This window comes from Asparagus officinalis, chromosome 1, assembly GCF_001876935.1.
Source record: "Asparagus officinalis chromosome 1, Aspof.V1, whole genome shotgun sequence".
NCBI classification, from domain to species: Eukaryota; Viridiplantae; Streptophyta; class Magnoliopsida; order Asparagales; family Asparagaceae; genus Asparagus; species Asparagus officinalis.
The window spans coordinates 113,553,027-113,575,595 of record NC_033794.1 but is presented as its reverse complement, the minus strand read 5'-3'; the positions used below and the strand labels follow the sequence as shown (position 1 = coordinate 113,575,595).

General features: G+C 40.8%; 1 protein-coding gene across 2 annotated transcripts; it reads left to right on the top strand.

Annotated features, from left to right (window-relative positions):
* Positions 976 to 22,479, top strand: LOC109829051 (nuclear transcription factor Y subunit C-2-like). Of its 2 annotated transcripts, none has more exons than XM_020396118.1 (6): positions 976 to 1,119; positions 1,246 to 1,360; positions 19,199 to 19,266; positions 19,580 to 19,681; positions 21,849 to 21,950; positions 22,187 to 22,479. In XM_020396118.1, exons 1-6 carry the CDS (start codon positions 1,036 to 1,038, stop codon positions 22,187 to 22,189), a joined length of 474 nt encoding a protein of 157 aa, XP_020251707.1. In that variant the 5' UTR covers positions 976 to 1,035; the 3' UTR covers positions 22,190 to 22,479. The 2 variants fall into 2 exon arrangements, with proteins under 2 accessions (XP_020251707.1, XP_020251706.1); XM_020396117.1 differs by having other exon boundaries at positions 19,490 to 19,681.

Below are 22,569 nucleotides of genomic sequence, written 5' to 3'. Positions count from 1 at the left end.
AACACCAACCCTTAAGAGTTAAGACGCCTTGGGTATTCTTACACAAATAATCAAGTCATAATTTTTATTTGCAGTTTTGTTGTTTTTGTTTTGCATGTTGTTTCTTGATCTAAACTAGAATCTCCCATAAAATAGCTCTAACCCTTCACCGTTTAAAGTAGGAATTAACTAAAGGTATCTATGATTAGTTCAATCGGACATAGTCATCATGGAGCATTAATTTGACTGCATATTGTCGATCGGCATCCAAATATTAATTTCTTTAAATAGATAATCATACTTTATCTGGGAAGAAAGTTAAGCATATGAGCAATACAGTAAAGATAATCATTATAGACAATACTAGATGCAATAGGATTTTAAAAAAAGACTCTCTACTACTAAACTCACAATGAAGAACATTTAAATTTGTTAATTACCTGTGCTTGTTAATTTTTTGATAACATATAAAAGAATTGGACAAAATTAAGGTGATTATTTTATAGTTTTGAAATCTCTCTTTATTATTCCCTTTGAGATGCATATATATAAGAAACTTTAAGCATGCAGTAACAATAATAGCTTTATTATAACTACATAATTTTATTAAATATTTAAGCAAGTCAATAAAAATGTCTGAAGCCAGTAGTCATAAAATGACTCAGATTCAAGATTACGATGCAATCTTGTTAAACAAAAGAAGGAAACTAAAATTATAAATATAGATATTTTCTGGATATTTATGACAAATTTGTCTGAGATTTTTCATTCCAATCCTCTATTTGAAGGGAGGGAAGAAAAAGAGGCCCCAATTAATAGATTACAGCTTTCCCTATGGAGTACGTCCATATGAACCACAACCAATTTTGGCATTGTTCACTCTCAACACACAAGTTGGCAAAAGATGGTCCCCTCTTAATTTTATTGAACATTTTTTCTTGTTTAAACATATATTTTCCTTTCTCTATATAAACCTTGCCTTGCTTCAATCTTAAACAAGCATTCCTTTTTAAGAGTAAGCAGCTTGAGTCCTTCAAGTCTTGAAGGACTCAATTAATGGATCCTGCAGCCCCCTTCATGTACAATTTCATGCAAGTTCCTACTACTCCACCTCCCTGGGCAAATCAAATGCATAATAGAGTACTATTTTTTTATTTAATTTGATATAGGTTTTGTTATGTAGAATTATGATTTCATTGTAATCACATATTGGACATTATTAATGTGGGTTTTATGTCTTTGTTTGTTATTATTGCATGTGTACAGGTTGAGCAACTACCCCAATCTAAAACTCAAGAACAATTGAGGAAAATTCTCGAGGATCATCTCACAGCCTTTTGGTGGTGTGAGAGGTTTGAAGTGGATCATTGCCATCTTCTAGGTATATATTACATAAAATTTATGTTTACTTTTGAGGAATCCTTTAAATAATTTTCGATGCTATAAATCTCTTTCGTGATGTGCATGCGCGCTCATCTTTATCATGAGAATGTTTATTTTGTGAGGGATGATTTTGCGTACCATTTTCTTTCTTAAATTCATAATGTTGAAGTTGATTGATATGAAAATTTATAAAAGTTCATATTAGATCTAATGCAATCGTTTTAATTCTGATCTCTTACAGGAGAAAGTCTCCTGATAGTATTGCTCATATTTGAATGCCAGATCGAAAGAAAAATAGAGAAAACATGAGAACTATGATAACTATATATTCTGTTGAATTCCTAGGTGTTGTGGTGATCTACCTAAAAGCATTCACTGATGAAAATACACTGTAGCAATACTGTAGAAAATACTGTAGTAGCAATGCTCACCTACCACAAACTCACCTATATATAGCTCTCCCTGACGTTAAGTTCTGATCATCCCAGTGTCTCCAATTAAGAGTGAAAAGAAAAAGAGAGGGGGAGAGAAAGAGAAGAAAATAGAGAGAGTTTTTCCTTGAGAAGAGAGATTGTAACTCCTAAATTTTTCTCATAGTGGATTCTTCTATTATTACATGTGGTTTTTACCCTAAATTCATTTAGGGGGTTTTTCACGTAAATCTGCATGTTCATTTTATTACATCTGCTCTATTATTCGTTAGGACCTTGCTCTATTGGGCCCTGGGTTTGTCCCAACAATTGGTATCCGAGCTTGACTTAGGGTGGATGTATCTACTTATCGTATGCTCTGTGGCTGCCACCTAAGGTGGATCCTCCATACCACATCAGAAAGTAAGTTAGATTATCATTTACCTTTTAAAGGCGACATGTACTATTCACGAGTATGATATTGTTCATAAATACAATACTATTATTCACAAGTATAGTACTATTTACAGATACGGTTACTGTTTATAAATACATTTATTATTTACGTGAAATATTAAGAAATTATTATTCGTGGTAGAAGCAATGGCGACGAAGTTTGAGATCGAAAAATTCAACGATAATAATTTCTCACTGTGAAAATTGAAGATAAAGACTATCTTGAGAAAAGATAATTGTCTAACGGCCATTGGTGCAAGATCAGATGACATCACAGATGATAAGAAGTGGAACAAGATGGACAAGAATGATATTATAAATCTCCATCTGGCATTAGCAGATAGGGTGGTGTCAAGCATAGAGGAGAAGAAGACAGCAAATGAGATTTAGGATATTCTAACAAAGTTATATGAGGCTAAATCTGTGCATAACAAAATCTTCTTAAAAAGAAGATTTTACACTCTAAGGATGGTGATATCTACATCGATGACTGATCACATCAACATCCTAAATATACTGTTCTCCAAAGTCATAACATTAGGGTATACAATCGGTGTGAATGAACATGCATAACTTCTATTTCAGAGTTGACTCGTATGATTTGCTCATCATCAACCTAACAAACAACGTCATTACGGACAATTTAGTTTTCAACAACGTTCGTTGTTCTGGAGAAAGAAAATTGGTGCAAGAACAAGGAAGACAGACATGCAAGTTCGTAACAAGCAAAGACCTTATCGATGACGAGAGGAAGATCAACAGAATGTGACTCCTGTGAGAGTCATACCCATGATAGATCAAAATTAATAAGTAAGAAAAATATTAAATGCTATAACTATGGTAAAAAGGGGCACGTGAAATTGGAGTGTTGGCATAATAAGAAGAGTAGTGATAAAAAGTTTTCAGAGCCATCAACATCTCAAGGATGCGTTGTCAGCATATCAAATAATGGTGAAATTTTATACAGTAGAGCAATCACTGTTGATGAAGGTAAAATGAGGTTTGCTGATGTCTGGCTTCTAGATTCAGCAACCTCCTGACACATGACCTCCCGGAGAGAATAGTTTCACAAATATGTACCTATCTTAGGAGGACCTATATTCATGGGTAATGATCATGCCTTGAAGATTTCTGGTATTAGCATTATCAAAATTAAAATGTTTGATGGTACAATACTCACCATTCAAGATGTGTGACATGTGAAGGGCTTGAAGAAGAATCTATTATCTTTAGGACAATTGGTTGAGCTCGGATGCAAGACCCATATAGAAAATGGGATCATGAAGATTGTTAGAGGGGTACTTATTGTGATAAAAGAAAAAAGATAGCTGCAAATCTATACATGCTCAAGGAGAAACCCTGCAGGAACCTGATTCATGTGTGACATCAACTTAGCCATGGAGAAGAACAAACCATGATATGGCATCACAAACTAGGCCACATGTCAGAACGAGGCTTGAAGATTCTCTCTGATCAGAAGCTGCTTCCTGGACTTAATTCGGTAGCTCTTCTATTCAACGAGCATTTGTATGGTGTAAATTTTGATCTTCCGAAAACAGGGAACTTCGTTTGTATTGATAATAACGGCTTATTACAAACTAATAATTAAATGTTTATAACAGAAGCGGAGGGAATGCCCTCCTTGTTTAATGTGGGTTCCTCGGTGGCGATAGGACGCCTCGCTCGGTGCTCGTGCCGAGTCTGCTTCCCTTGGACGATCCGATCGAAGTTGCTGCCGGAGCTTCAGTTCTCAAATGAGGGAGCCTTTGGCAAAGGTCCAGGTTCAACCTTTGGGAGATTAACCCGCAGAATATGCAACAGCCAATCCCCCTTTCATGCTGGCTGAAGATGGGTTTTAATAGGCAAGGGATGACATGGGCCATCCCTTGATTCATGGGATTTGACCACGTGAGGGAGACAGCTTGACTGCTCCTTGAATTATGGGATGTGACCACACGTCATTCAGAGATATCCTGCTGTTCACCTGCAACAGGAGCGGTCATTCGAGGAGCCATGTTTTACATCACGTCACTTAGGAATGGGAAAGCCCCTCCTCGTATGCGTGACAGCGGCTGTCAGATACTCGAGTGGATATGGCCAACTCACTGAGCACCAACGGCCCTCCCTTCTACTTGGACAAGTGAGGTAAGCTGAATTTATGAGGGTGCAGGCTGTTTCGGCACCTGTCCGCTCATTCGTACTGTGGATGGCCATCTGACGGGCCTGGAGTATTGTGCCCCCCCTACCCTCACATCACGGAAAATAAGGAAGGTTTGTCCTCGCGAGCTTGGGACTGCAGGCAAACTTGGGTCTGCAGGCAGACTTGGGTCTGCGGGCGAGCTTGATCGTGCAGATGAACTTCGAGCTGTAGGCGAGCTTCAACTGCAGGTGAGCTGGGACCGCAGGCGAGCAGGCAGACTTGGGTCTGCAGGCGAGCTTGCAGGCGAGCTGAGTCTACAGGCGAGCTTGGGACTGCAGGCATACTTGGGTCTGCAGGCGGAGCTGGGGATTGCAGGCAGACTTGGGGTCTGCAGGCGGATTTGAGACTGCAGGCAGAGCTGGGGATTGCATGCAGACTTGGGATAGCAGGCGGATTTGAGACTGTAGGCAGACTTGGGTCTGCAGGCGGATTTGTAACTGCAGGCGAAGCTGGGGACTGCAAACGAACCTGGGTCTGCAGGCGATCTTCAAGCCGTTAGGCGAGCTCTATAGCATGGATCGAAGAATAGGCCGTAACTTTCAAACCGTAAGTCAGAATTGGACGAATTATATATGAAAATCGCCTATCTCGACGAGATGGAGCCATCCGAATCAAGCCAAAGGCTTCGGTTCGCTTCCTCCATTTTAACAAATTCCTTACGGTTTGGGAGATATCTGCATTTTCCCCTCTTTCTGCTATTTCGGGCGAGGTTTTAGCAGTTTTGTTCTGAATTTCTCTGATAAGGATTAAAAGCAATTTTTATTGCCTACAAAACCCCCTCCAAAGTTTTCAGACCTGAATCGGGCCGCATGGGGTCTGGAACACTTTGGATATGAAGACCCGTAAAGTGATCCCCGCTCAGATGGAGTGAGGAGCCCTCCAACGAGCTCGGTGAAGTTGACCTCTTCGCTTGTAGCTGATGATCGCCTTCTAGGATTTTAAGCAAACCCTCAGCTATCAACGGACTTGATTTGTCTTTACCAACTGCCGTTTGAGTTGGACTAGCCATGCTCTTGCCCTTAGCATGATAAGTTGTCGAGGAGTTTCTCTTAGGATCAATGCTAAAATTTCTCCTCTATCCTTAGCCTTTCGAGGCGTTTGGATTAAGAGCGTAGGGAGCAGTTTAACCTCGTATACCAGTCGGAGGGTAGGAACAGTTTAGACTCATGCACCAGTCGGAGTATAAGGGGGCAGTTTAGACTCATGCACCAGTTGGAGTAGAGGGAACAATTTATACTCGTATACCCGTTGGAGTCTAGGGGGGAAGCTTATCTTCTCTTAGGGAAAAGATGAAGACGAACCCTGCTTTGTCTTCTCTTGGGGCAAAGAAGAACCCTGAAATAGCAGCACATCGCATAGTAGGCCACTATCAAACAACAACGCCTTTTATGGGAAAGACGGTGCTGGGAGAATCAAATCGTTCAGGGACGTATGAGTATGATGACTGATCGGACAACGTCATTTGCGGGAATGACGATGTCGGCTATCAGAGGTAATCGTTAACATGATAGGAATTGCCGCGATCGGAGCGACTTTGAGGACCTACCATCCTTTTGAAGAGGATTGGTAAGTTGATTTTGTCAGAGGTGTAGTGTTAACATGACAGTGGGAGTTTATTGCGATTTGAGCAACTCTATGGACCTACCATCCTATTGAAGAGGACTGGTAAGTTGATTTGTCAGAGGTGACCGTTAACATGACAGTGGGGGTCCCGCCATCCTATTGAAGAGGATTGGCGGGGGATTGTGGCTTTGGTCCTAACTATCTGAAGGTTTGACCAAGTGGGAGTTTGATGCAGCCCACCTGAACTGCTAGTCTCGCCTGTTTTGAGCGGTTCGCCACAAATGGAAACCGGGGCTCGCCTAACTATTAGGCTCGCCTGATTTGAGCGGTTTGCCCGTACTAGGAACCTGGCTCAAGAAGTGGAAGTATAGGGAATAGTTTAACCTCTTATACCAGTTGGAGGATCAGAAGAAGCAGTTTATACCCGTGTACTTTTCGGAGTGTAAGGGAACTATCAGAGGTGATTGTTAACGTGATAGCTTCGTGGGCCCGCCGTCCTATTGAAGATGACTAACGGGGGAAATTTGGGGGAGACTATCAGAGGTAATAGTTAATTTGATAGTTTTAAAAGATCCATCGTCAAGTTAAATGAGACTGATGAAGAAATGACTATCAGAGGTAACAGTTAACTTGATAGTTTCGTGGGCCCGCCGTCCTATTGAAGAGGATCAACGGGGGAAATCGTAGGATATGAGGAAATGGTCTCCACTACCAAGACATCTTGGTCATCATCTCCTCGAAATTCATGCGGGTCTTCGTCACCCATATGCTTGAGCATGCTCTCGACTTGTTCTCCTTGGCGGAGTAAGTCTTTCCATGAGCGAGCTTCAACAGCGCCCATATTGGACAGAACGCTGATGGAGAGATTGTTCCGGCACATCTCGATGAGCGTGGCCTCGGAAACTCGATCGCGGGAATGCAGCGATCGGTTTCTGAATCTCTTGACAAAGTTGCTTACAGACTCTGTCCTCCTCTGCTTCACAGTTAGCAGGGTGGCCATAGATACTTCTGTGTCATCATCGAAGAATCTGGCCACGAAGAGCCTTTCCATGTCCTTCCAGCAGGTGATGGACCCAGGCTCCAATCTGCGAAACCATTCAAAAGCGACCCCCTTGAGGGTACCAATGAACAGTCGAGTCATAATGGGATCGTTTCCCACTATGTGTCCAGTTTGTGCCTGGAAGTAGTAGATGTGCTGGGTAGGAGAACCCTTGCCATTGAACTGTAGGAGGTCCAGCGGTTCGAACTTTGCCGGGTAGGAGACCGCATCCCATTCAATTGGATACGGTCTGACAACCCCTAGCTTGTTCACATGCTTCTGGAGCTTCAAGGCATCGAGTTGACTTTGGAGATCGTCAAACCTCTTGTCTCTTGGGTTATGGCCCGAAGATGACGCTCCTCTAGATGACTCGGATGAGGAGTGAGAAGGAGTAGGCACCCGCTCTTTGTGCTTCAAGGATTTATGCGAAGCCCGCGAAGTCCTCTCTCTCTTCCTCTTCTTCTCGCTCAGGAGCTGCTCCAACATCTCCTTCAGGGAGTCGATGGTTGCTTGTTGCTCGTCGAGCCTCCTAGACATCTCCTCAGGGATGTCAGTCATGTGCACATTTGTGTGCTTGCCCTGAACTGAGCTTGAAGTCTCCGACATTGCCACTGCTGAGCAATCGTCGTCGTCGTCAGAGACGGACGTCAGACCCGTGCAGGCAAACGAGGTGGCCACCCCCATTTGGGCGTGAGCGTGTTGGCGAGGTTCATGCTGGCGAGGTTCGCCCGTCAGGCGAGATTGGCACAGTGTGCCTGCGCCTGTCTGGCGAGCTGTTGCTTCGCCTTTCTGGCGATCTTGGGCCGTCAGGCGAGCTTGGTGAAGTTCGCTTGTTTGACGAAGCCCTCTTAAACTGCAGAGTTCGCCAGGTGCCCTTGGTTCGCCAAAATTGAGCAAAACTACTAGGCTCGCCCGATTTGAGCGGTTCGTCAAAAATGGGAACCTGGCTCAAGAGGTTGGGCTCGCCTAAACTGCTAGGCTCGCCCGATTTGAGCGGTTCGCCAAAAATGGGAACCTGGCTCAAGAGGTTGATTCCTCTCCAGCCTGAATAATAATTTAGGCTGTCGTGGGGGATGAGGGATTGTGCCTCGAGACGAGCGAGAGCTTTTTGTCACCGCTGTTTGGATCTTTTTGAACGAGGAGCGTTCATGTCGACGGCGGAGGCGTATTCTGCGTCGACACGAATGGTTGATTCCTTTTGCACAGGGGTCTGCGAGGATCGTTCATCGACCCACCCAGCAGCTCCTAGACCAGCATTCTTGAATCTCGGCTCGACCTCAACTAGTTTGGGGGGAAAAGAACCCCCTGCCTCGGCTTAGGCAGATCCCTCAGGCTTGGTTGCCTCGGCCCCTTGGGGCTGGGCCACCCGCACGACTCTGCAGCCATCGCGAGATGTACTGCCGTCAGAAGAGGACGATTGTAAGTACCCCTCGAATTTGATCACAAGGGACTCAACAGTAGTCCCTGCAACAACTTCATCAAACTACGCCACCATCAATTCATCTGAATGAACGGATTCTCCCACTGTGGTCGCCATCTTCTGTATGGTGTAAATTTTGATCTCCCGAAAACAGGGAACTTCGTTTGTATTGATAATAACAGTTTATTACAAACTAATAATCAAATGTTTACAACAGAAGCGGAGGGAATGCCCTCCTTGTTTAACGTGGGTTCCTCGGTGGCGATAGGACGCCTCGCTCGGTGCTCGTGCCGAGTCTGCTTCCCTTGGACGATCCGATCAAAGTTACTGCCGGAGCTTCAGTTCTCAAATGAGGAAGCCTTTGGCAAAGGTCCAAGTTCAACCTTTGGGAGATTAGCCCGCCGAATATGCAACAGCCAATCCCCCTTTCATGCTGGCTGAAGATGTGTTTTAATAGGCAAGGGATGACATGGGCCATCCCTTGATTCATGGGATTTGACCACTAATAGAGGTGAGGGAGACAGCTTGACTGCTCCTTGAATTATGGGATGTGACCACATGTCGTTCAGAGATATCATGTTGTTCACCTGCAACAGGAGCGGTCATTCAAGGAGCCATGTTTTACATCACGTCACTTAGGAATGGGAAAGCCCATCCTCGTATGCGTGACAGCGGCTGTCAGATACTCGAGTGGATATGGCCAACTCACTGAGCGCCGGCGGCCCTCCCTTCTGATTGGACAAGTGAGGTAAGCTGAATTTATGAGGGTGTAGGCTGTTTCGGCGCATGTCCGCTCATTCGTACTATGGATGGCCATCTGACGGGCCTGGAGTATTGTGCCCCCCTACCCTCACATCACGGAAAATAAGGAAGGTTTGTCCTCGCGAGCTTGGGACTACAGGCAAACTTGGGACTGCAGGCAGACTTGGGTCTGCGGGCGAGCTTGATCGTGCAGGCAAACTTCGAGCTGTAGGCGAGCTTCAACTGCAGGCGAGCTGGGACCGCAGGCGAGCACGCAGACTTGGGTCTGCAGGCGAGCTTGCAGGCGAACTGGGTCTGCAGGTGAGTTTGGGACTGCAGGCGGACTTGGGTCTGCAGGCGAGCTAGCAGGCGAACTGGGTTTGCAGGCGAGCTCAGGTGCGCAGGCAGACTTGGGTCTGCAGGCGGATTTGGGACTGCAGGCAGACTTGGGTCTGCAGGCGGATTTGCAACTACAGGTGAAGCTGAGGACTGCAAACGAACCTGGGTCTGCAGGCGATCTTCAAGCCGTTAGGCGAGCTCTATAGCATGGATCGAAGAATAGGCCGTAACTTTCAAACCGTAAGTCGGAATTGGACGAATTATATATGAAAATCGCCTATCTCGAAGAGATGGAGCCATCCGAACCGAGTCGGAATTGGACGAATTATATATGAAAATCGCCTATCTCGAAGAGATGGAGCCATCCGAACCGAGCCGAAGGATTCGGTTCGCTTCCTCCGTTTTGCCAAATTCCTTACGGTTTGGTAGTTATCTGCATTTTCCCCTCTTTCTGCTATTTCGGGCGAGGTTTTAGCAGTTTTGTTCTGAACTTCTCTGATAAGGATTAAATACAATTTTTATTGCCTACAGCATTGTGTTACAAATAAGTAGCATCGGCTGAAGTTTAACACATCGAGTTCTAGAAGCAATGATATTATGGAACTAGTTCATTCTGATGTATGCCAAGCACCAGTTACATTCTTAGAAGGAGCAAAGTACTTTGTGTCCTTTATTGATAATTACTTCACGAGATGTTAGGTGTATCCTATCAAGAAGAAGGTGAATGTGTTCTCAATCTTTAAAGCCTACAAAGCGCGAGTCGAGCTTGAATCTAAAAAGAAGATCAAGTGCTTGAGGTCAGATAATGGAAAAGAATACACAAACAGTAAATTTCTTGCATTTTGTAAGCAAGAAGGCATCAAAAGACAATTTAGTAATGCTTATACTCCTCAGCAAAATGGAGTGGCGGAGTGGATGAACATAACTCTGTTGGAAAGAACAAGAACAATGTTGACAACTGCAAATCTGGATAAAGACTTTTGGACGAAAGTAGTAAAAACCACCTGTTATGTGGTGAATCGTTCTCCATTAACTGTAATACAGTTAAAGACATTCATGGAGATGTGGACCGGCAAAGCTGGCTGATTATGCCAACCCCATATATTTAGAAGTCTAATGTACGTAATGTACAATACCCAAGAAATTATAATGTTAGATTTAAAATCATGAAAATACATATTCTTGGGGTATACTGACAAAGTTAAGGGGTATCTCTTATAGGATCCAACTACCTGTAAGGTTATCATCAGCAGAGATGTTATCTTTGTAGAGAACCAATTGCAAAATAAAGAAAAAGAAAGTAGTTTAAGGAATGACTCAGAGACTGTAGCAGTTCAGATAAAAAATGATCCAAATTATTCTGAAGCAACACCAGAGTATGATGTATAAGAATCAGTGGATGTCAGCACTGCAGGAAGAAATTAAAGCTCTCCATAAGAATAAGACTTGGGTACTTGTGTCACTACCACAAGGAAGAAAGACCATTAAAAATAAATGGGTCGATAAGAACAAGTGAAATGGCGATGATCAAGTGGAGTGATATCGTGCTAGATTGATGGTAAAAGAATATGCTAAAAAGAAGGTATTGACTTTAATGAAAATTTTTCTACTGTAGTTTAACTTACAACAGTCCGAATAGTCCTGGCTATGAGCGTTATATTTGACTTACATCTAGAGCAGTTAGATGTGAAAACATTATTTCTTCATGAAAATCTTAAAGAAGAAACTTATATGCTCCAACCAGAAGGTTTTGAAGAAAAAAAAGAGAATTTAGTTTGCAGATTGAACAAATCTTTGTACGGTCTAAAGCAGACGTTGAGGTGTTGGTACAAGAGATTTGATTCATTCGTTATGAGCATCGGATACAACAAACTTAATTTAGACCCTTGTGCATATTTAAGAAGTTTGGTAAAAATAACTTTGTTATCTTATTGTTGTATGTTGATGACATGTTGGTTGCAGGTCACAACAAAGATCGTATCAAAGAATTAAAGGCATAGTTGGCTAAAAAATTTAAAATGAAGGATTTAGGATCTACAAATAAGATTCTAGGGATGTAAATTTATCGAGACAGAATTAATAGGAAGATTTGGCTTTCTCAGAAGAATTATTTGAAGAAAATCTTACGGCGGTTTAACATGCAAGATTCTAAGTTAATTTTTATTCAATTTCCTGTTAATTTTAAGTTATCCTCCAGTATGAGTCCTAGTCATGAAGAAGAGAGGATGAAGATGTCTCGAGTATCGTATGCATCGGCAGTGGGAAGTCTAATGTTTGCTATGATTTGTACAAGACCAGACATTGTACAAACAGTAAGAGTGGTTAGTCGATACATGGAGAATCCTAGTAAAGACATTGGAATGCTGTAAAGATGATCCTAAGACACATTAAGGGAACCTCAAATGTTGCATTATGTTATGAGGGATCATATTTTTTTGCCAATTAATGGATATATTGAGTCTGATTATGCAGGTGATCATGATAATAGCGAATCTACCACACGCTATGTGTTTTTACTTGCTGACGGAGCCGTGAGCTGTATTTTAAAACTACAGTCAGTTGTGGCTACTTTAATAACAGAAGTAGAATATGTAGCAGCTACACAAGCTAGTAAAGAGGTGACATAGTTGAAGATTGTAGGCATCAAAAAATACTGAGAGATATCCAAACACAGCTCAAAAGGAAGTCGTCCAAAATGTCAAAAAAGAACACAAGTATAGACCGTCTCGCGTGCGCGACAGTCTTTACTGTCTCGTGGGCGAGACAGACTTTTACTGTCTCGCCCACGCGGGAGACAGTCTTTACTGTCTCGCCGTGCGAGACAGAATTTACTATCTCGCACGTGAGACGGCTCTCAGAGGGTCAAAACTATTTTGCATAACCGCCAACACGTGGCCACTAACTGTTCAAGAACGTGAGAAACGTCGTGGACGAGAATCACGTTGATAACTGCCAAAATAACGGAGTTTGAAACGTGGAAAGGCAGTTACAGTGAAAACTGCCATGAATATTCCTTTTCCGAGACAGTGTTTACTGTCTCGCGGGCCGAGACAGCAAACACTGTCTCGCCCAGCGAGACAGTAAACACTGCCGTAAGCTATTTTGAGGGCGCATCATTTGAGCACTTCAGAGCCAATCCAGAGTGAGACGAAGCAGAGTTCTTGAGCTTCTGGCATATCCCTTTGAGATTCGAGCTTTGATTGATCTAGGAAGAACGATATCTTACTTTGTAATATCTTCTTCAAAATTCTCACTTTTCGATAAACGAGAGCGAAGAATCATCAAACCCCTCACGATTCAATCAGAATCTGCTGCTTGTGTGCGTCCACGAGTCAAAACGCCTCCGCCACAAGCAAAGACCCACGCAAGCCAGCGATCCAACAACTATCCTTCCGTTTTCTCAAGAGTTGTAATTTTTATTTTGTTGTGTAAAATAAGTCTTATAAAAAGGCTATTTCTTTTGAATTTGTTGTAATCGACTGAAGATATAATGAATTCCATGACAAAACCAACTTTTGACGCAAACAAGCTGGCGACCACAGTGGGAGCCAACGGTCTCGCTGCCGAGACCGTCGTGTCGCAGCCAATCATCAAGATCCTGGTTGAATCAACGGTCGAGTACGAGTTCGACCAAGCGAAGTTTGAGGAGTATTTGTCATCCTCATCTGTAAAGTCTTCCTCGCCTTGCAAATGCAGGAAGATTTCATCTTTGTTGAAGTTGTCAAACACTACAGATGAAGACTCTCGCTTAATTGTTGCTGAGGATTCTACTCGCAACCTCTCTGCTCATAATGACTCTTCTCCAATTAAGGAGTTATTAAATCAAAGCCCGCCGGCATTGACAAAAAGAGCTCGTCAGAGACAACGTCAACGCCGCGCTCGCCAAATGGCTAAGGCCTTGGAACAACCCGACAGAGTTCGTTATCATGTGGACTTAGAGTCGAGGAGGCATCGAGTGGTTCAGTTGTTTCAACGACCAATCACTCATGTCTCTGCTAAACTCACGACGGAGGAATGGACTATTGTCAAAAGGGCTCGTTCGACCCTCAAAGAACGTATACAAAAACGTCGTGCAAACGCTACTCATGCCCGTGCTCTCTTACAACAAAGACGAGAAAGGAAGAAGGAAACGGTGACCAAAGAATCACCGAAACTCTGCCAAGTTTGGATTCCAAAGTCTGGACTTATGCAAAATCAGCATTCGGACCCCGTTAAGGCTCCATACCCGCAAGGGGGTGGTTTTAAACGTGCGACTCCTGACATAACCTTGGATCGCTCAAAGACAGAAATAAATTGTCCTGAGAATGCCAACAAGGTTTTACACCCCCAGAAGAAGACGCATTCACCAAATGATATCGTCATACCTGGGAGGTCATGCCAACAGACGATACGATTTTTTGGCAATCATACCAATGAATCATATTATCAAGTTGGGGTGGTGAATAATTTTCGAAAGAGAGTTATTCGAGAAATAAACTCTCATTGTTCCTGTGCGCGACTCGTTAAAGCAGTATTATCAGAATGTGACTGTTTCAAACGAGAAGCCATCCCACGAAGAGTCTCTGTATCGTCGAAGCCTAAGCCGAGACATTTCCGCGAGAGAAAATCAGCTGCCCAAGATGATGAATTCCCTGAAGTCACCATCAACGTGGCTGATAAAAGAAAGTCTAAGCGGCATTCAAGTGACTCAAATCCTGACTTTTCCCCCGAGAGGAAAAGTCAATCCAAGATTGCTCAAAGGATGTCTCGACTCCAATTAGGAGCCATCAGACGCAGAGATTACAAAAGAATGCAAGAAGGAATGTCCTCGGAGGATGAATTCTCGGATACTTGTTCTGCAATCGCTTCTGATGGTACAATGTCTAGCACGGGACAAGCCAGAGAAGTACTCACGATCACCTCTGATCAATTTGCTCAAATGCTTCAAGAAGCTCTAGCGAAGCAACGTGAAGAAATCAGAGCTGAGATGAAGACAGAGATGGAGTTAGCTATTCAACGAATGAGAGAATTGCTAACTCAACAACCTCAACCTCCTGAGTCTAGTCAGCGAGTTGAATCCAGCCGCCACACTCAGAATGTTGTAGAGGACAGTGATCCAGAAGTGGATGAAGTCATTATAACTGATACACCTCCCAATGACAATAACACTGGGGGTGGTTCAACAGATCCTCCCAATAACAACATTGGGGGTGGTTCAATTTCACCGCTAAATAATATTGGGGGTGGCCCAATTATTTCTACTCAACATCACTCAGAAAGAGGTGAAGATGAGGACAAGAAAATACAAGAGCTTGAAAACAAAATCAACGCTTTGATGACGGCTCAAGAAGTGAAAAAGACGGGTATTCCATGTCCCTATCCAAGAGAATGGGATTCAATACCGTATCCGACAAAGTTCAATCTGATTAACTTCACACCGTTTGACGGGAAGAGCGCGCCTACTCAGCACTTGATTTATTTCAAGTCTTATTTGGGCATGATCTCTGGAAATGAGGTTTTAATGGTCCGGTCATTCGTTGGCACCCTTCGTGGGCCCGCCTTCGATTGGTACCGATGTCTCAAGCCAGGGAGCATCAATTGCTGGGATGACATAGAAAGTTTGTTTCTCAGCAATTTCTTCGATGATGACACCTAAGTGTCGATCGGAACCCTTCTGGATAAAAAACAAAAAGACGGGGAGTCAGTCGACAATTTTGTCAAGCGTTTCTGTAACAAGGCAATGAATTGCAGAGACCCTGTTACAGAGGAGTTCATCCTGCAAACATGCCACAATAATCTCTCCATCGATGTCCTAGAAACCCTGGGGGTCGTACCATCCAAAACTTGGAAAGATTTGAAAATGCGCGGCGAACAGGCTGAACACTTTCTTAAAAGAAAGAAAGCTGAGAGAAGCCAACCGACGACATCTACAATTGCTGTGAACACGACTCTCGATCCGAGGTTCCAAAAGGAGTATTCTTTCTAAGATGACGAAGCTCCAGCCATATTGGAATACCTCATCGCCAATGATAAAATCGAGCTACCGCCTATTAAAGATCAGGAGGGTGCTAAGATGATTACAGATCCAAACTACTGTGCATACCATAGAAGGATTCTTCATCCCACCAATATTTGCTTTGGACTCAAAAATAAGATCCAAGCATTAATTGACTCCGGTGTCATAATGGCGAAACAAGCCAAATAAAGACGACCCCATACTCCATGGGGGTACACGAGTATAAACTATTTTCCCTGACTCCGATAAGTATACGAGTATAAACTGCTTCTCCATCTCACTCCGAAGAGTATACGAGTATAAACTGCTCCTCGATACTCCAACAGGTATATGAGTCTAAACTATTTCCTTTCTTTCACGGGAAGTTCCTAGAGAATGCCACGCATGGTACTTTTAAGGATAACCCGATCATACAGCTAAACGTAATGATAAACCTAGTTTCGCAAGAAAAGCTGGGGGTGGATGGTTCATGTAACGAAAGTTCCCGAAAGAATACTATATGTAATTTTCTTAGGAATAACCCGATCATTGCAAACAAAGTGTTAAACACTACATCCCCACAGTGATTTTCGAATACTCTTTTGCTGAGATGAGGTTCGATCACTTCGTTGGATCAATCTTCCCTCACAAATTGAACGATCAAACCTTTAAACAGTTAGGATCGTCTCAAATTCCCATCTTGGTCAAACCTTTAAACAGTTAGGACCAAAGCCAAATCCCCTCTCGATTCGTTCCATGAACGAGAGGTCCACAAATTGAACGATCAAACCTTTAAATAGTTAGGATCGTCTCAAATTCCCTCTTGGTCAAACCTTTAAACAGTTAGGACCAAAACCAAAATCCCCTCTCGATTTGTTCCATGAACGAGAGGTCCACAAATTGAACGATCAAACTTTTAAACAGTTAGGATCGTCTCAAACTCCCACTTGGTCAAACCTTACTACAGTTAGGACCACAACCATAATCTCGTTTCGATTCACATTGTGAACGAAAGGTCTACTTTTGAATTGGATAATCAAACCTTATGACAGTTAGGATTATTCAAACCAATCCAGATTCTCTAAGTGGAGATCCCATTTTGAGTTTCCTTTACACCAGGAGATAGAATATAAAATTCTTCCTCTCCATCATCGGGTTCATCTCTACCAACAAACAAGAGACCAGGAGATAGAATATAAAATTCTTCCTCTCCATCATCGGGTTCATCTCTACCAACAAACAAGAGACCAGGAGATAGAATATAAAATTCTTCCTCTCCATCATCGGGTTCATCTCTACCAACAAACAAGAGACCAGGAGATAGAATATAAAATTCTTCCTCTCCGATTCCGGGTTCATCTCTACCAACAAACAAGAGACCAGGAGATAGAATATAAAATTCTTCCTCTCCATCATCGGGTTCATCTCTACCAACAAACAAGAGACCAGGAGATAGAATATAAAATTCTTCCTCTCCATCATCGGGTTCATCTCTACCAACAAACAAGAGACCAGGAGATAGAATATAAAATTCTTCCTCTCCATCATCGGGTTCATCTCTACCAACAAACAAGAGACCAGGAGATAGAATATAAAATTCTTCCTCTCCATCATCGGGTTCATCTCTACCAACAAACAAGAGACCAGGAGATAGAATATAAAATTCTTCCTCTCCATCATCGGGTTCATCTCTACCAACAAACAAGAGACCAGGAGATAGAATATAAAATTCTTCCTCTCCATCATCGGGTTCATCTCTACCAACAAACAAGAGACCAGAATACTCCAATAGGTATACGAGTCTAAACTATTTCCCTAATCTCAACAGGAAGTTTCTGGAGAATATTACTCAAAATATTCTTAAGAATAACCTGGTTACCTCCCAACGGGTATATGAGGTTAAACTATTTCCCGAACACTCCAATATAGTATATGAGTATAAACTATTTCTCAAATTCTTCGACAGCAGTTTTAATTTGAGACTTCGACAACGGCCACGCGATAAACGCAGCACCGGAGGAATTTTAGCTATTCTACAAAGCACTGAATAGGCTAAAAGATGAAGAAGTCAAGGATTGAAGCCATTCACAAACCATTCTACGCAATTTCCTCAACAAAGCACTGGAGAAATTGCAGGGAAAGCTTATCATATCCAAAGTGTCCCAGACCCCTCTCTAAAAAAATGATGAGTCTGAGATACTTTGGAGGGGGTATCTGTAGACATCAAAAAATGCTTACAGACATTCAAACACCACTCAAGACGATATAGAAGAACAATATACACGTCATCAAGCAACATATGGCGGCGCGGCAGGACATGGTGCCGCGGCTAAGGCGCGGCAGACCAAGGTGCCGCGGCTAAGGCGCGGCAGACCAAGGTACCGCGGCTAAGGCGCGGCAGCGATTTGGTGGTCCACGAGTCAAAGCGCTCCCGGCACAGACAAAGATCCCACGCAAGCAGCGATCCAAACAACGATTCTGCGTTTGTTTCTCAAGAGTTGTAATTTTTCCTTTTGTTGTGTAAAAGGAGTCTTATAAAAAAGCTATCTCTTTTTTTGAATTTATTATAATCGACCGAAGATATAATGAATTCCATGACAAAGTCAACTTTTGACGCAAACAAAGATGATGTTGGAGGAACTCGGGCATGAACAAAAGAAGATTTCTTTATTTTGTGACAATCAGAGTGCTTTACATTTAGTAAGAAATCCATCATTTCATTCAAAGATAAAACACATTCGAGTTTAGTACCACTTCGTTCGTGAGAAAGTGAAAGAAGGAATAGTAGATATGTAGAAAATTTATACCAAAGATAACCTAACAGATTTTTTAACAAAAGCAGTTAATACTGATAAATTTATTTGGTGTCGATCATCTTATGATCTATCGAAGACGTGAACAACATGAAGATAACAGGATAGAAATAATAGTGTGAAGATATGATTGACATTCAATCTAATCTTCAAGTGGAAGATTGATAAAAAGTTACTGCAACAAACACTGTAGCAACAGTGTGCACCTACCACGAACTGACATAAATATAGCTCTCCCTAGCGTTAAGTTCTGATCATCATAGCATCTCTAATTAAGAGTGAAAAGAAAGAGAGAGGAAGAGAGAAAGAGAGAAAAATAGAGAGAGTTTCTCCTTGAGAAAAGAGATTGCAACTCCTAAATTTTTATCATAGTGAATTTTTTTATCCTTACCCGTGGTTTTTTTCCCAAATTCATTTAGGGGGTTTTCCACGTAAATCTGTGTGTTTGTTTTATTACTTTTGCTCTACTATTCGCTGGGACCTTGCTCTATTGGACCCTGAGTTTGTCCCAACATTCACCTTCCTACCATTTTAAATTAGAACTCATCATTTTTATATAGTCATGAAGTTAATTTTAATATTTTTGATAATTTAAAAAATGCTAATTTTTTTTGAATTTATGATCACAATATTTTTTAATGAATTTTACAACGTAAAATTTAAAATATCTAAGTGAACTAACTGATTTATATTATAGTGAAGGGTTTGTTTTTCTCTATACAACTTATTTTCCAAATAGCCACGATTCTTCTTCATAGTATTACTCCCTATTCTTTTGTAGTGAACTTCAATTAACAGTATGTAAGAATCACATAAGTATAATAGAAGTGAACTTCTGTAATCATATTATATTTATTAATAGAAATTCCCATGGTTTGCAGAGTTGAAGCAACATTCTCTACCACTGGCGAGGATTAAAAGGATCATGAAGTTGGATGAAGAAGTGAAGGTTTGCATATATTATTTATGATATTACGCACGAATGCATGCTTGTCTTTGAGTGATAGAGATAAAAATTTTACTATTAAAAGATTAAACTAAGCACTAGTTATTTAACGTGATGAATATTCTTGAATTAGTCAGAGTCTACACCTAGAAGGTCAAATATAAAAAACTCAACATGATTAAATACAACAAAGGGTATACATGAAAATTGTTTCATTTTTGGACAGATGGTTAGCTGTGACACTCCAGCATTGTTTGCCAAAGCATGCGAGCTTTTCATTTTGGAGCTTACTGTACGATCTTTTCTTGAAGCTCAGCACCAAATGAGGCTGACGATAAGGAGGTGCGACATTGCTGGCGCCGTCCATGGTGCGAAGGTGCTTAGTTTCTTGAAGAATATTGTTCCAGCCGAAGCCATGGTAATTTTTTTTTAAAAAACTCAAAGATACTGTAATTTCAATGTGAATACTAGATAATTGATTTAAACGTAATTAATTCAAACTTTTGGTGGGTTTTTTTTTCTTTCGTCATAATTATCATAACATATGAACTCCGCCACACATTGTAATACTTTGATTCTTTCAACATAATTATATATCATATGCATGTATAACAAATTCGAATTCAAGAGTTTTAAAGACGTGTTATACATATTGCACACTTGTTGAAGCACCATTTAGAAATTAATTAATTTGTATATAGTTTTATTTTTTCTGACAATTTTTCTGTCATTTATTGGTTGAGCTAGATGGAGACATGGAAGGAAATCTGGTATGAACATAGTTAATTTTCTCTCTCTTTAGTAGCAAATTTTTTGGTCAATGAAGAATTTATTTTCATTCACCAATCTATAAAGTTTAGTACATCAATCTTCTCATCAATATGAGATAACAAAAAATAAAGGAGCCCAAAAACTAGGAAGTTAACTTCCTGAAAAATTTGAAGTTAACTGCCCTGACAACAACCTCACTATTTACAAAGAGATAATCCAATCTTTGTAATCAGCCGAAAAAGAACTATTAAGAATTATGATCATATTTCTCTAACCAACTGCTCAGGTCTTTTGCATATCTGTTTGAAAATTCTGGAATTTTGCTCGCACCAAATCTTGTATATAGAAGAAGAAAGAGTCATTCTTTTGATTTTCTTCCTGAACCCCTTACCCCTCAATCTGATACAATATCAGTTCAATAGGAGATTCCAATCACAAGATCTCCATCTAAACTGAAGCCAATCCATTATATGATTCCAAACATCTCTTGAAAATGAACATTCAAAAAGCAAGTAATTTCTTGACTCCATTTATGCTCCAGAGCACATCTATTATCATTCACAATCCCTCTCCGAAGCAATCTGTCTTGAGTAAGCAGTTTATCTTGGACTGTTAACCAACTTATCAAAGAGTGTTTAGGATAATTCAACCGCTCTCAAATTGTATCATGCCATGGTACCTTACTAGCCGCAGGGGATAGTGCAAGATATAGGGTAGAACACTGGATTTTTGAGTTTTCATAATAGGAAGAAATTATTTGTTTCAGGTTATCAGCACCACCACTGCAAATTACTGCTTTATCTCTAGCTTTAATCAACTGTTTCCACGCCCATGAATCACTTGATCTAGCTTGTACTTGCCATTTATCTCTGTTTTTAAGTAATTTTCATGTATCCACTTGATCCACAGCAGCTCCTTGTTGATATGAATGTACCAGATACTTCTAAGAGCAGATGCAAAATTCCAGATTGGAGCTGAAAAAATACCCAAGCCTCCTTGCTTTTTCCCTAAACAAACTTTACTCCATGAAACCAGTGGAACTCTAAAAGCTTGCTCTGCTTTACCCCATAAGAAGTTCCTGCTTAATTCATCAATTTTCTGCAAAACTTTTACATGAAGTATATAACTAGTTGTCCAATATATTTGAACACCTAGTATAACACTTTTAATAACCTCCATTCTTCCAGCATATGATAAATTTCTGCATTTCATCCATTTCTGAAACTGATTTGATACTTTGTTAATGAGAGGGAGGTCTGCATTTCATCCATTTCTGAAACTGATTTGATACTTTGTTAATGAGAGGGAGGCAGTCCATAAACTTTAGTAGCAGTTTTTACCTTCTATTTTCTCTGAGCTAGTATATAGTACATTATATTTGGTTAAATGTGACGCTTAATTAGCTAGTGATATTGTATATTGTATAAATGTCTACGTCCTTACTTCAACTGTTAATTTCTGATATTCACTTTTTACATTAGTTAAATATTGATCAATATATATTTGACTGAATTTATCTTAACTAACCTTGTAAAACAGGTGTACATCTATTATTTTCTTAACATTAATTTAACATCTATTATTTTCTTAACGTTAATTTAAGGTTACTTTGTTGTGAACCAATTGTTTGCTCATAGCGAACTTATGCAAATGTAGAAAATCATTGTGTGTACAATAGCGATTGAACTTATTCAACAGCTTAAGATTTTAATTGAGTTAAAACTTTAACAATTGAGTAACCTTTTGCTTGAGGATTATCTTTCATACAAGAATTTTTGATAATTAATGCACTTGCCACTTTATATAATTTGAAGGCCACGTGGAAGATGTTCTTCCCTGAAGAGTTGGGCATGGCTGAAGAACCAGATGTTGACGACTACATCATAAGCGAGCCTCCTCCTCCACCCCCTCTGCAGGTAAGATTATAACCTAATTAAGCTATATAGGTTCATGCATTTCGAAAATGTAAAATTAATATAGTGTAAATTGTATTATAAATTTTGTACTATTTTAATAGTGCAAGACACTAAGAAGTACTTTCACATGCTTGTGTTGCAGTATCATAATTAATATAGATTAACAGTACATTTACCAGCACTCAAATTAAAAATGAAAGTCTCATGGTTAGCTAAACTTTTTTTTTTTTTTGCAGTGAGGAGAGCTTCAGAAGCAGGGTATGACTGCACATTGTGATGGAAATGGGAAGAGAAAGTCATGCCTAGACCTTTCTAATAAGTTTTCACAAGTCATATGTTTGTGTTTTCATGTATCGAACAAAGTCTCTTTATATGCTTTAGTTAAGTTATGCTTGTGCTTTATGTAGTATTATGTGCATTCTAGTTTTGGTTTTCAGAAGTCATGCTTGTGTTTCAATATGTATCTTGAGGTGTCAGAAGAATGTTTAAGGTTTGGTATGAAATATATACGAGATAATCAGTTTGCTTCTATATGTTTTTTCTTTGGTCAATGAAAGAATTATATTCATTTTGAAGGAATTTCAGCATCAGCAGCAGAATCAAGAAAAACAGGTGGCGG